This window comes from Fragaria vesca, linkage group LG3 (assembly GCF_000184155.1).
Source record: "Fragaria vesca subsp. vesca linkage group LG3, FraVesHawaii_1.0, whole genome shotgun sequence".
Taxonomy (NCBI): Eukaryota; Viridiplantae; Streptophyta; class Magnoliopsida; order Rosales; family Rosaceae; genus Fragaria; species Fragaria vesca.
Window position 1 is genome coordinate 17,550,534 of NC_020493.1, and position 15,397 is coordinate 17,565,930.

At 39.5% G+C, this 15,397-nt stretch overlaps 1 protein-coding gene and 1 non-coding gene across 2 annotated transcripts; both read left to right on the forward strand.

The window, feature by feature from the left end:
* Positions 1–4,664: 4,664 nt before the first annotated feature.
* LOC101314169 (fasciclin-like arabinogalactan protein 4-like) lies at positions 4,665–6,083 on the forward strand. Its single transcript, XM_004295868.1, has one exon. It carries the CDS (start codon positions 4,665–4,667, stop codon positions 5,913–5,915), a length of 1,251 nt encoding a protein of 416 aa, XP_004295916.1. The 3' UTR covers positions 5,916–6,083.
* A 1,538-nt stretch (positions 6,084–7,621) lies between these two features.
* On the forward strand, positions 7,622–7,695 carry TRNAN-GUU. Its single transcript has one exon. It is a non-coding gene; the product is annotated as a tRNA-Asn (tRNA).
* The last annotated feature ends 7,702 nt before the right edge of the window (positions 7,696–15,397 follow it).

Below are 15,397 nucleotides of genomic sequence, written 5' to 3' on the forward strand. Positions count from 1 at the left end.
TATATATATATATATACAAGGCCTTCCAATGAGGGATCCTTTTTTTTGTCAATTTTAGGGATAGACCCACACCATTAGATCTGTTTTTTAATGAGCTTGGATGACTGAGATTAAAACAAAAAACTTAACACTTATATCAAATCTACACCATTCAAAATCATTAAAAATAAATCCCTCATTTGGATGACTTAACGATCACCAAATTTTTTGAAAATTTGTAGAAGTGATCTATTCATATAGCCCAACGAACTGAACGGTTGAGATTTGATTTTGTGATCGAAAAGTTCGTCAAATGATCTATCCCTAGAAATGAACCAAAAAAAGGATCCCTCATTGGAAGGGCCCAGTATATATAAATATATATATATATGATTGTTATTTGATTTGAGATATCATATATATCTTATATTATTATGTCTTTGTATGGTAATAGGGGAAGGACTTACCTATTGGAAACCAATATGGTTAAAGACGTGAATAAGGAGTAGAAGTTCTTCATCTATAAAAGAAGACGCAGCAGCTATTGGAAGAATATATTTTGACGCATATTTCCGCTGCAAATTATATTGATAGAAAAAGGTCGAAGTTTGTAATTGACTCGTTCTTTTCATAGTAAATTTTTCTTTTCAATAGGGGCTTTCAAGAGTTAAAGCCCCGACAGTGTTTTTCCTTAAATTGAGGTTTCATTGGGTAAACAAACTGCTGTGTTCTTTATTTTTCATTTCTGTCTAGTACGTCAAGGACTGTTTCAATCTCGATACCCAGAAAACGTCCATCCTAGTCCCTTTAGGTTTCCTTTTCGTCAGGCGGTATGTCTGTTGACGTTGTCGTCGAATGAGAGCTTGAGGGTGTCCAGATGGTGGTCGTGCTTCTGATGGTTGGTGGTGGTGGAGTGAAAGCGGTCGTCGACTAATGGTGGTGAACCAAGAAGCTACGGTTGTCGCTGTGTTGCTGTGTGGTTTCTCCGACAGAGGTTTGCCGACGGAAAAAACGTAGTTGTTCGATCTTGCAGGCGATGAGGGTGACTGGATTAGCGGCGTTCGGTTAAGGAGAGATCATGGTGGTCTAGGTTGACCTGGTTTGATCTCAATCTAGGTCGATCTCCTGACCATGTCTGGTTGCAGCCTTGCAGGTCATGTATGGGTGTCTCCCCTATGTTAGATGATGGTGACAGCGCGTTTTGAATGGCAGTTGGTATTGGTGGCGGGTCGGCGGCGAGTTGTACAGCTGCTGCTATTTGGGCCGGGTCCGGAAGTGGATTGTTGTTTATTTTCATTGGATGGGGGTAGGGCCTGGGCTCTCCTTGGGACCAGGTCTTGGTATTTTTTTTTTCTCTTTCTTGTTTATTTGTGTAGTTTTGTTGAGTTTAATTAGTTGTCCCTCCTCTTTGAGAGAGGGTTTGAGGTTTTGGTTTGGTGGTGTCGTGGGTTGTGTCATTGAGTGTGTCATGTTTATAGTGTCGTTTTCGGGGACGATTGGTTCTAAGGTCGGTTATTTTTTGTTGTCAATGTAATAGGGAGGTTGCATTCGCATATATGCTGGTGGTATGTTATATAATGCTTGAAGAAATTGTTTTTTCTTGAGGTTAACTGTAAGAATGTATCCAGACTTGTGGAATAAGTTAGGTTACAGTTGAACCATATCGATTCTTGTCTACCGTAACGGTTTAGGTAGGGGGATGAATTGAGAATTTTTGTCCACCATCGATAACTCTCATAATTGTAATGTTTTGGATTCTATTTATATAGTGGTTACCTTTTCTAAAAAAAAAAATTGAGAATATGAAAGTAAAAAGAATAAAAATCAAGACGGATGATTACAATATCTGTATTATCCAAAAAAGAAAGAAAACTGGTAGGCATTTGTGTAATGGATGATGCAGTTTATCAGAACAATTAGTAGGTGTAAATAGGATTTTGGAAAGTGTAAGATGCTCATCGTCTAATTCAAAAAAGTGTGTTTACAACTCATGACATGGCATTTGTAGGGCAAAAAATAGTAGACGTAATGTTGAATTTTATCATTTTATGCTCTCATTATTGTGTGGGAGTGTGTGAAACTCTTTTTCTTTCTTTGAGCTAATATAAAGATGATAAACAAGATAGAACCACGACGATACATAGGATTGAAGTTGCAAAAAAACTCACGATAGTACATAGGATAAAACCACTTTTAAACATATTATGACTCACTTATTAAAGCAAGCCTATAACCAAATATACATATTATATGCCCGAATCTAAAATCTCGCATCTTCTCCTTGCCCTAAACAACAGGGCTAGAGCCTAGAAGGTTCAGGCAGATAAGCAAAATTGAGCACTGAAGGCTGCCAGATTGTTTCCTCTTACGCGACTTCTTGTTCTTGCTCTTAATCAGACGCCCAATCTTTCTCTTATAAGTCAGTGGACCATTTATTGGGACCTCAACCACTTCACCAAGGTTAAGAGGAAAATTGTCCGATTCCAGGCCGAAAACCCCAAGCATTTGACTTGCTGAATAAGGCTTGGGCCTAGAGAACAAATCCAGGCATGTCATCTCATACCCACATTCCTCAAGCCTAGTCAACATCGGTCCAAGCTGATTTTCAGCGGTCAACCCTAATTTGAAATTAGGGTTTCCCGCAGAAAAATTCGGGTGTGCCTTGGCTGCCATTTTCGCCGCCGCCATTATGCTGCTTAGCACCAGCTCATTCCTCCCAGCCCTGCAACCTTCCTTCTAGTGTGATCAACCTCTAATTCCCCACGGTTTTGCACCCCCAGATTTGAAAAATCTAACACCCCAAAGGTAGAGTTGTCGTCTCAGCAACCTCCAAACCATTGTCAGAAGCACCGCCTCCAACGCGAAAGAAGCTAGATGCTCCATGACACTTCTAAAATCTAAGCTTCAACCCCACCACAACAACATGTGAGAACTCAAAGATCTGGCATTTCCAAATTCTCCGACAAACATCATGGATGAGCATGATCTTCTAGATGGTCTCCTTACTCATTAGGCCCCCCTGATCCACCTTAACGTATTGTCCTAGAGCATTTCCAATATGGGTTAGGGTTTTAGGTTACGCATAGCAATGCGCAGACCCTTCAGAGCCACATAAACCCTCTAGTAGTGCACTGCTGCTGTCGCCTTGATGAGATCTGCAACCCCATCGTACTCAGATAGAAGTATCATGGAAATGTTAAAATACCACGACCCTCCATTGAGAATCATGTCCTTCACCTTCCAATCTTTGAATTGGAAGATGAAAATTTCGTCTTCCTCTTGTCAGATCAGTACGCACATGTTCATCCTCGAGTGGTAAAGATCACAGCCCCGAACGACGGAATTCCCACTTCTTTGTTTGACATCAGATGACCACATAAGTAGAAGAAGGAGTCGTGAATGACCTCATGTCCTCCCACAAGCCTCACCAGTCACCACAACTTCATCAGATATTGACCAAAATTCTTTAATAGATCTTTAAGTCATGGTACCCGAAAATCCGTCAGGAATTGATAAATAAATAAGAATATGAATTTATCGCTAATAGATAATATCTAAATTACACAAACTAAAGTCTAAACGTTTACGCAATAATCTAAAACAAAAAAGAGATACTCGCAACGTAGAATTGATCAGCAAAATAAATTAGAAATGTTAAAGCATACCAATGTTGGTCACTTATACCCCAAATTCCAAAAGGCGCCCGAAGACGTTATTAATGTCGTCGCCCTGTCGTTGTCGATGCTTGGATCTATACCCAGCATCCACCGCCCCTTGGATCAGAGATCATGATTTCCCCAACCACAGAAAGCCACATCTATGTCAAAGCTTCAAATTCCCACTTTCAGACCAACGACAATTGCTTCCCTTCTAACAACGACAAATTGGTGACAAGGTCGAAGCCCACCAACCGATGTCGGTTGTGGTCGTAGAAATTGGTGATTACTCTATAGTACCTAGAGTAAACTCTTAATGTATAAATTAATTAATTTTTTTTATCAGTTAAACAACTCAGAAACTACACAACGAGTCTGTTGTGAGTCGAACTCACGATCTTCTATTTATAAAACAGAGACTTATGCCATTAGACCAATTGGTACTAGGCAAATTAATTGATTTCTCATTATTTTTTTTGTTTGGAAATAATTTTTACTTTTTCTAGAGAGTTTTGTTTAACGATAACATTTTCCATTTTTCCTAACAGAAAATAATCACACTAAATTAAGACTCAATTCCTGTCCAAACTGCCGCGTTAACTTGTCGCAGAAACTTGTCATTTTTAATTACTGTCCAAAACTAAATGGCGTTTTCTTATCCTTGAGGAACCTACTTCAGTCGAAGTCCATGTGTTCCCTCGGACCTCAAACTCCACCGCCCATCCCCAACACACTAGACCGGACTTCCCATGTTCCTCTACTTTCACCTCCCTGTCCTTTAAACAGCTAGCACCCGCGACTCCCCTCCACGCCCCCTCCCCCGCGCGTGGGCCTAACCCCCTCCGCATTTCCCACCAAAAAATGACAAAGCATTATTCCCCTTTCCCACTCTTCACTGCCCCATCCCCGCATCACTCCCTCACTCTCTGCTCATCATCATCGTCACTCTCACTCTCTCTTCTCCACTATTAATCCAAAACCCTCACTCTTTCCCCAACGCTCTCTCTGCAACAGAGAGAGACACCCCCAATGGCCTTTCCATCCCCAAATCCCCATTTTACCCCTACCCATCTCCTCTATCTCCTCCTTCTCCTCCTCCTCCTCCCCTCCTCTCTCTCCGTCAACATCACCACTCTCCTCTCCCCCTTCCCCGACCTCTCCGACTTCACCTCCCTCCTCTCCTCCTCCCTCTCCTCAGATCTCTCCCTCCGCTCCTCCCTCACCCTCCTCGCCGTCCCCAACTCCTTCCTCGCCTCCACCTCCGACCTCACGCGCCACCTCTCCCCCTCCTCACGCGCCGACGTCCTCCGCTACCACGTCCTCCTCGAGTACCTCTCCCTCTCCGACCTCGCCCGCATCCCCCCGTACGGGAAACTCGTCACCACGCTCTACCAGACCACCGGACGCGCCACCAACGACTTCGGCTCCGTCAATCTCACGCGCGACCCCGCCACCGGGATCGTCTCCGTCCGCTCCCCGGTCCCCTACTCCCCCTCAAACGCCACCGTTTTGGGGCTCATCAAGACTCTTCCTTACAATGTCAGCATCTTTTCCGTTAATTCCCTCCTTGTCCCTTACGGCTGCGACCTCATGGCCTCCGAGACTCGCCCCCCGCTGGGCCTCAACATCACCAAGGCCTTGATCGACGGCCACAACTTCAACGTCGCCGCTTCCATGCTAGCCGGGTCCGGCGTCATCGAGGAGTTCGAGGCAGACGAAGGCGGCGCCGGCATCACACTCTTTGTCCCCACCGACACCGCCTTCTCCGACCTCCCGGCGAATGTGAGGCTACAATCACTCGCGGCGGATAAGAAATCAGTGGTGTTGAAGTTCCATGTGCTCCATTCCTACTACCCATTGGGGTCACTCGAGTCGATTGTGAACCCGGTCCAGCCCACATTGGCCACAGAGCAAGTCGGTGCCGGTTCCTACACTCTCAACATCAGCCGAAACAACGGCTCCGTTTCCATCAACACCGGAATCGTCCAGGCCAAGGTGACCCAGACAGTGTTTGATCAAAAGCCGGTGGCCATTTTCGGAGTTTCCAAAGTCTTGTTGCCCAAAGAGATTTTTGGGAGCAGCCCAGAAGTGACACCCAAGCCCGGACCGCCAATTTCTGAGCCACCGGAGAGTGCTCCCTCGCCGGATAGTTCAATGAGTGGGCAGGAGCTCTCTTCGCCGCCCGGGTTTAAGGAGATCAAATCGGAAGCTGCTGGCATTACTGCGCTGTGGAGCTTGGGGGTTGCTTCATGTTGTATAGGATTGTATCTAATGGTATGAGATTTGTTTTGCTTGTTAGATTTTTCTTTCTTCTTTTTTCACACATTGAATTGAATTGGGGTTGCAAAAGCAGCCGTTTTTGTTTTTGTTAGAATTTTTACAATGTTAATTGTGTCAATCCCTGAATAATATTATGTATATCAGAAAGAACCATTTTTTGTTTCTTGGATCTTGCGGCATTGCTCCTGTAAAGTTGTTCAAAGTTTGATCTAGTATTGTGGTTCTTGCCAATCTCATCTGTCTCTGCTCTTTTCTACTTTTGGTGCAGTAGGAGTAATGGTAAAGAAATCGGGTAGCTTTAGCCTTTACTATTGCCTTTTTTTTTTTTTTGGATCTTTCATAACACAAAATGCAGGAAATGGTGCAGATTATGTGGGAATAGAGCAAGAGAAGGAAATTGGGGTAAAATTTGTTTGATTCTCGTTTCCAATTTTCGTTAGCTTCTGTCATAATCATAAAGATATAAAGCTTCATTCTTTGCTTCCTAAATATCCTTCTCATGGGGTTTTAGAACCACTCATTTCCACATGAATTTGGTCATTTTTATTTGACAAAAAGGGGTATTTTTAATCTAGAAAAAAAAAAAAAAAAAAACTTTCTTGATAATTTCCCTTTTTTGGATTTTTATTTGTACTTGATTAGCTGGTTCGGAAAAACAAAACTGGAAAGGAAAAAATGGCGGTAGGGTAATGAAATAAGTGAAGAAGAAAGTGCATGACAGAGGGAATCTGATTTTGACGGTGGGTGGTGATCCAGTACAAGCTGAAGAAGACATAGCAGCACACACGTGTTGCGATTTCATTTGAGATTTGATTGGGGACAGTGTACGGCCAGATCTAGCGTGGAGGCTATTTGAACAGAGAGAGGAAATCTACAGTGTGAGAGGAGGAACAGAGACGGGTTTTACAGGCGGGTACAATATGACGTCGTTTGGCTTCTAGATGATGAAGAAGAAGGTGTCCCCCGTGAACACCTCTGCCTTTTATCCAGACCTAAACGTGTCCAAAGTGTCCAGCATGTGTGTGTTGGACTCACTTAAACGTCGTACATTTTGTTTTGGACTTGCAATTTTAGGGTTCGGTATCAAAACGGAGGATTTGATCAAACGTACCCAACCTTTAGAGACCTCCGGGAGATTGTTTTGGTTTGAGACGTGTTTCACCGACCACATTTTAGAACACTACAAACTGGGGTATCTAGAATATTTGATTTTGATAAATGCTGTTTATTGAATTTAAATCCACTACTAAGTAAATGACATTAGACTCGAGCGATAAAGAGAGGTTTTATGGAGAGGCTTGATTGCTTTTAGATGCCGAGCTTGAGATGACCATGTTCATGACAATCATGAGTTTGAGCTATCACGCAATGGGGCTTCATTGTTCTAGTAATCCGAGTATGGATGAATAGAAGTAGGCACACACTAATTAGCTAGAAACCATGAATACAGATATGGTGGGTGGAAGAAAAGAAAGGCCCAAACCCCAGGCTTAGAATTGCAATCCTGTAGATGAATTGGATTGCGGAACTGCAGAGCTGGCTTTGAATGGGCTTGTAGCTTCTGAAATACGTTGGGCTTTACTGGTCTCTTTTTTTTTTTGGACAACTGGGCTTTACTGGTCTCTGAAAACTTACATATTGTATTACGTACGTTATTGTTACAGATGATGAATAATTTCAAACATGGAAGCCATCTGAACGTACCAGCTGGAATAGCTCAGTTGGTTAGAGCGTGTGGCTGTTAACCACAAGGTCGGAGGTTCGAACCCTCCTTCTAGCGCTAATATATTTATCTTTGTGTACTCGGATTACCTTTTTCTTAACCTTTTTTATTAAAGTTTTTTTTTCCCTTTTTTTTATTAAGGAAGTGTGTTGATTGACAAGAGAAAATCGTTGTTTAGGACAAAGAGATGGTTGTTAGGAAATTTTGAAGTAGTGCCAATCATCCATGTTGGGTAAAAACATAAGTGTCGGAAAAAAAAAGTTGGGTAAAAAAATCACATTTGTCAAAAGTTGTCTCATGCATAATGGTAAAAGGCGCATCAATCAAAATGTTAATTCGATAAAGAGGAGTGAACCAATTGATCCGAGTCTCTGAGATGTATGTTCTGGTTAAAAGGTATGAATCAGAGAGCATGATCAACACATGCAATCCAATTGAATCAAATGATTGAACCCAATATGAAGATGGGTGCACACAAATCTTTAAACACTATCTAAATCTGGCCATTTATTTGTGCATCTTCTTTACTAGACAGCAATCCTCCTCTCTGTCCAATCTGATCAATTGTTTTCCCAATGTATTGGTTTTTCACCGAAATTTCTCTTTCACTCCAGCAAGAATTAAGAGACGCCAGTTATTTTTCAATTTCACCCAAATCAGTGAATGACCCAAGTTGGTAAAATCTCAGCCAAAACCTTTTAAGCCAAATTTGCCAATTTTAGATGTAAGATATGTAAAGATATATAGACATAACAATGTATAGACATAACAATGTCTAAATTGTACTAGTGATTCTTAGTGGGAAATGGTGGTGGCATAAGCCTAATGATAGTGACCATGGTGCCTAGCTCTAAATTCTCTTTTAGGTCAAATTTTCTAGATTGTGTTTGCTCTATGGCTGGCATTTATATTCATTAAAATGTCTTTTCTGGTAGACACAGAAATTCACAATAGTCTAAATAATACTCACCCTTGTTTTCCTTGCAAACTAAGTTTTCATGACTTTGCTTAAAATCAACATTCTTTTTGCAGGTTGAATATAATCCTAAATAAAAGAATGGTTTTAAGTTTTGTCTATGTGCATTAGGAAAAAGAGAACTTGTACTCAAAGTCAAAATCAAAACAACCTCTTTTAACCCTATGTCCTTAGTAATCATTATTTTACTCTTGTGCTCTATATTTCCTTGTAAGGTGGTAGAAATTGTCAAACAAAATTCATGAATCATAGTCCTTGTATACTTTTTAATGATCTTTTTGTCTTAATTATATTAAAATACAGTAATATGAAGTCGAAATCTCGAGTTCTTGAGTAGATAACCATTATCACTAGGTTCCGTTGCCTTCATGTATTTATGAAAAGTATATCACCTTTAACTTCTTTTTAGCTAACACAATCAAACCATATACTTATAATTTAATAAACTTCTAACAAACTTTATGATAAGGAAAAACCCAGACTGATGCTAGAGATGACGACATCCATATTATTGGGTTCTTCTGATACTTGCTTAAACAAAGGTTTAGCTGAAGTGGATAGCATTAGGAGTCAATTAGTCAAGGAAAACAAGGTGGCCTGGGAGAGGACTTAAAGGTCCACTAGGTAGTAACTAATAAGTAAAAAAATCCACCAAACAAAACAAAACAGAAATTAGAAATTGTGAAATTGATAAAATGTATCTTCAACATTATTATAGCCCAAAACATGATTTAAAGATCCAAAGCAAGATTAGTTTATTCTGCAAGTTGATGGGTCAATGCATCAGGCCATGATCCTTCTTTTATTTCTTCTGGAGTTGTTTACAAAGCATACCAATTGTGCTCCTAAAAAAGAATTTGGATATGCATGCCTTTCATTATTGAAATATATTTGCAGCTATACACTCAACTTCATGGGGCTTTCATTGCCCAACAGTTCATTTTATTTGTGCATAAACAGTATCTGGAGATTGAGTCCAAGATTTTGAAATCTTCTCTATTATGTCAATGGAGGTTTTCATATAGATTTTAAAAAAGTAAAAAATAAAAAATGAAAAACACTAAACTAATGTTCTGAACTTCTGATGACAAACTATTAACTTGCTCATACAACTGCACCAAACTCATGCAGCATAATATTAAAGCTTTCATTGTCATTGCAGAGATGTTCTGATTGATTAGTTAGGAACATATATACTGTGATCCTTCTTATTAATTGATGATTATTTAAGTTACAATTCCTTAACTACCACTATTTTAAGAGATAAGCTATGGTACTGAAATGTATATCCTACTTTTATTTTACATGTATTTGAACAAAAATTATAATGTTATGAATCAAATTACAACATTGAGAACAAATTTACTAAATTTATTTATACTATTTATATAAAGTTAAACAAAATTACAACGATGAGAACAATTTGTTCAAAAAGTTGTAAAATGGTTGTACATTTTGTAATTACAATTATTAGAACAAGATTACAAACAATACGTCTCAGCATTATCATTTTGACTACAAATATGTTGTCATATTTGTAAATGTAGGTATTATATGCAAGTAGATACCATAGAATTTCTCCTATTTTGAAAGTAAATTTTAAGGAGTAAATACTTGTGACACCCTGTAGTTTACACCTAAAATCAGTTTTGTCCCTCACTTTTTTTTTTTTAAACTGGTATACCTCTATACTTTGAATTCTCGACTGATTTGCCTTTTTCCCAGCTGGTTATGACTGTGACATGCTCATTAACAGTCTAAATAACCCTTCACTCTTATCTCTTCTAGCATAGTAATAGGGGGCTTAGACCTTGCTCTCAAAACCCAACCATTGAAGCTCTCACAAGCATTGTTAATGAGCATGTCACAATCATAACCAGCTGGGAAAAGGGTAAATCAGTCGAGAATTCAAAGTATAGGGGTATACCAGTTTAAAAAAAAAAGTGAGGGACAAAACTGATTTTAGGTGTAAACTACAGGGTGTCACAAGCATTTACTCCAAATTTTAATGAGTAAGAAAAAGACCATGCCAATACACTGCCAAAATTACAACATGCATATATTTGATTATTCTACAAAATGCACATAAGTAAAGGTCCTTAAGATATTAATTAGGTTTGGATTAGTTTATGCTAGAAGGATCAGGAGCTGCTAAAAGAGACAAAAGTTGGGAAAGAGAGAGGTGGGTGAAGAAGCAAGTGAATGTGCAGAAGCGCTGGTGGCTAGGAAGGTTTTCTCCACTTGCAACTTGAGAATCATGGTGGGTTTGAAATCTCTAAGAAATTTGAGGCAATTTAGACCGCTAGCTCTATTGTTTAATGAAGAACATTGACAATTGGCCAAAATGAAATTGAATAACATAAATAGCCTAATGCTTATACTCACTATACATTTGTTAATGCTTGGTTTGGTTATTCTTAATCCAACCTTTTTGTTTTCAAGTGTTCAATGCAATCATGTACTGATATACCTAAATACCATTTACTTTTGCCTCATGATTTGCTAAGTACAGTAGTTCTGTTTCCACATTTCAACATGATGATGGTAAAAGGAGCTTTAGACTATGGATAACATTTGTTAGATAGGGTTTAGGTTACTTTTATTGAAAAAAAAAATGCTCTTATTAACTTGTACACTTTTTTTTGTTTTCAAAATAAACATTAACTCTCTTCAAATAAAATATAGACAATGTGCACCTCAGGGGAATCTAAAAATTGAATTCTTTTTTTTTTTTTTGTCGCTTTTCAATATTAAAGAGTAAAAGATTTGTCAAGTACCATTTGGTCTAGTGGCATCAATCTCCTTTTTGTAAGTGGGAGATTGTGAGTTCGACATAGACTCGTTGTAACATTTAAGTTGTTTGTTTGATTAAAAAGAAAGTAGATGATTTTCTCTCTAAAAGGATGAGAATCGCCCTAGGTCTTCTTGGCGTCTGCTCGGCAACTTTGGCATGTGGGGGCATCTTCTCTTCTCCCTTTTCCGGTCCTCAACTTTCCACTTTCTTCTTTGTTGGCTTTTCCTTCTCTCATGGTATTGTGTATAGGGGGTTCCTCTGCTTCCAAGATTTCAAACTCTTTGAAAATCTGGATTGCCGTTTTGAATTTTAGCTCCTGGTGCGGCAGGGTGCAAGGAGGACGGTGGGTCGGATGGCTGGCCTCAGGCTGTGTGGTTGGAAAAAGCGGTAGAATCAGTGCCCTATGGATGTGATGTGTCACGAGCAGCATGTGACAATTCCTTCGGGGTTGGTGCACTCGTTGATTAGTGTCATACATGTGGGGTAGTGACTGTTGAAGGTGCGCTCGTCCGGGTCCTGTATGACATTGGCATAAGTGACAGTGTAGAGATTCAGTTCAGTGGGCGACGGTGCTGCGACCGACTGGGTCCAAAGTTGATGATTGTGGCCTTCCTCCTTTGGTGGTTATGTTGGACCCATTTGTTGTTAATGCTGCCTTTCAGAATCCCTTATGGGTTCCTCCGAGCATGAACTGCAATGCAAGGGTGGTGGTCGGCGACGGCGTCTAGGACTTGCAAGATTGGGTGAGTAATTCCATCTGAGCCTATGTTTGGGCCTGAACTCCATGAACTAGTGTTTGGTTTTTACCCATAACTAGGGTTTGAATTTTTGTTTTTTGCTTTACTTTTTTGTTTCGTCATGATGGATCGGAGGGGGGACCTTTGCCCTTTTTTTAGGTAAATGTCGCCAGTTAGTCCCTAGTTCATGTGCCTTTGAATTTTCATGGGAATTGCTAAGGCTTTTCTGGATGGGCTTGATACCTTGAAAGGATGCTTGTACTTAGGTAATGATTATTTTTTTTAGCCCTATTGAGGTGAATCGTTATGTGTACTCTATGTCTAATCAACAGAAGGGTTGACTCTTTATTCAAAAAAAACTTAGTTTTTTTTTCCAGTTATTTTGGGTGTGCCTCAATGGCAAGAGATTGGAGACTCGCAAAAGATGCACATTTGTACTTATTGCAAAAGTGTGGCATAGATTACCCATTAGAGCTAATGAAACCCAACATCAGAAACGTGAAAAGTCATCATTAGGTTATAATGATTGGTGTCACATCCTGACCCTTAATTTTTATCCTGAGTTTTTACTACCTTTGTTAACTGTCTCATAGTCAAAGGATCTTAGAGACGACTTATATATGACGACTATTACAGGGTTTTTCCTTAAAGGAAAGTCGTAAATGACGATATAATGAAGTAGCATAAATGAGTTACGGGTGTTTTGAGTTGTAGGTAATAAGCTGGTATAAAAAGGGGGTAAATTTCAATTTGTGGTTGGGTTAAAAAGGGAAACTTCCGTTTTAAGAAGTTTCCGGATTGGGAATCAGTCAAAGAGCCCAACCCATCTCACTCTTTTCTCTTCCCCGAGTTTTTCTTCCTCTCCCTCTGCCAACGAGTTCACCGCCTACGAGTGCCACCGTCCGAGCAACTCAGACAGCCGCACCGGTCTTTTTCGACTTGTCGTCGTCTCCTCCATCTTTATGGGTTAGTGATCGAGTCTATAGCGCTGCCATTTGGAAGAAATCCCGCTCAGAAGCTCGACTGCACAGTGGTGGTATTGTTGTTGAAACTCTCTCCTCCGGCCATTATAGCCGGAGATCTTTGTCTCATCTTGAAGGCCTTTCTTGGTGTAACAATACCCTAGGAGGATTCTAACCAATTCACATTAAGACGTGAGGAGGCTCGAGTTGAAGAGATCTTGGATCGACGTCAGGCTTAGGCCTAAATCTGTGAGTGGACTTTTATTTTAAATTAAATGCATGCAATGGATTATTTTGATGATCAGTTTATTCTTCTGCTGGAATATATTGTTTTTTTCTAATAATTGGTAATTTTCATTAATTTGGAGGGTTACCGAAAATGGGATTTTCGGTAGATTTATATATTTATACTTATAATGATAGTATGTATATAAATGCTAGCTAGCCATACGTGCCTTTCCGCCATAATGGTGTAGCAATTAGCCACAATTATGGTGTGACATGAGCGTGGGACGCAAGCGTCGTAGCTCTATATGAATGTAAGAATTCATATACGGGGTATTCAACACGTATATACACTCGTCTTTCTGTCATAATGATGTAGCGATTAAACCCCCCATTATGATGTGACGTGAGCATGGGACGCAAACGTAGTAGCCTTGCATGAATTCTTAAATTCACAAGAATTTATACAAGGAGTATGACATGTGCAAATACATACTTATATACTAGAGCTTGGGAGGCTCAATATTATAAATTATTGGAGACTAGCGGGGCTAGTCACGTATTTTCAGTATTTGTCAGTTTATAAGTTAAAAGCTTTAACGCTTGTTGCATGCATCACAGCTTTTCTATAGAAATTAAATCGGGAAAGCATAAATTTATTTATTTAACCATTTCTTTTAAATTTACTTTTGTCCACTCACTCTAACGTTTTCAAATGTTTTCCGCTGGGCCCTTCGTTTTTAAATGTCTAGTCTGCAAAGTTCAGGTCGGTACTAGTATAAGGCGAGACATAGTCACCAACATCACCACCACTTTTCACCAGAATGTTACATGTTTAACCTACATGTGTATTTTCTTGCTACTTCTAGTTTTAGTTGCTCTGATTACCACGGGGTATTGTATAATATTTCGGTTGTGTGTTAAGGCTTATGAATCTACTTTAGAAGTATTTGGATGACTATGTATGATTTATATTTTTGGACGTTCAAGTGATGGATTTGGAGATGATTTAAATGTTATATTGTGGTGGATGGGTTTGTAGGGAGCGGATGACTTCAGGAGTTGAGGATAGAAGGTTTGATATAGAAGTGTTTGTTTGAATTAAGCAATACCATTATCTTTTGTGTACCTCAATCCAGGTTTTAGGCTATCGGGTCTACTGCAATCGCAACAATTGGTAGTGAACAATTCTCGTCTTTCTAAAAGAACTATCTTAAGAAAGCATTCATTTTCCTGATTTGGGACAGAAATCATGCATAAAGTGTAGAGGGAGTATTTTACTCAGACAATGAGATCATTGAGATGCTTTGAATCACCACAACACGCCTAAATTTAGTCTATAAAAGGTGGGGTTCAGAGCTGGAATATGCATCAAGCAGAAACCCATAAAACATATAAGAACACCTACATCAATCATGCCTTCAAGCTTCCAAGTATAAACTTATTCCTCTACCATCCCCCCAAAACACTCTTCCAACCAGACGCTCAAATCCAAAATCCCTCAAATTCTCTCACCGCATTGCGTTTCTAACTCCCATACCATGTTTTACGCTGTCAAGCTCCTTTCGACTTTCATGCTGTCTGAATCACGAACTAATTTCTCCCATTAATCACATATTGGGTTGACTCGGCCTAGTTATTGCTTAATTCAAAAAGGGCCTCCACAATGAGTTTATGATTGCATGTTATATTTATTGTCAAACACAAAATACTCGCACGTCAATAAATTAACTTTATAACTGTTTCGTTGGAAATAATAATCTTTGTTTACGGTAGACTTATTTTCACTATAAGCGGTGTTCTTCACCTAATCGGTTGCTAATAAAATAAAATATACTCAAGTTGATAATAATTCTCTCCACCATAAGGTTTACATTCATGTATAGTTGTTTCGATTAATCAAATACAACTACTGGAATTAAATAAAAAACCGCGACCTCTCCTCCTCCTTTATCTCAGTTAGGGTTAGGGTTTTGATGGATCCGAAGTTGTGCAGCACTCTTTTATGGCAACATATGGTGCTTCAATGTCTTCTAGGTTGACTTCCAAACTCTCTCTCTCTCTC

What these genes read in the sequence shown, in the direction of transcription:
- LOC101314169 (XM_004295868.1), top strand. Translation starts at nt 4,665, where the DNA reads ATGGCCTTTCCATCCCCAAATCCCCATTTTACCCCTACCCATCTCCTC.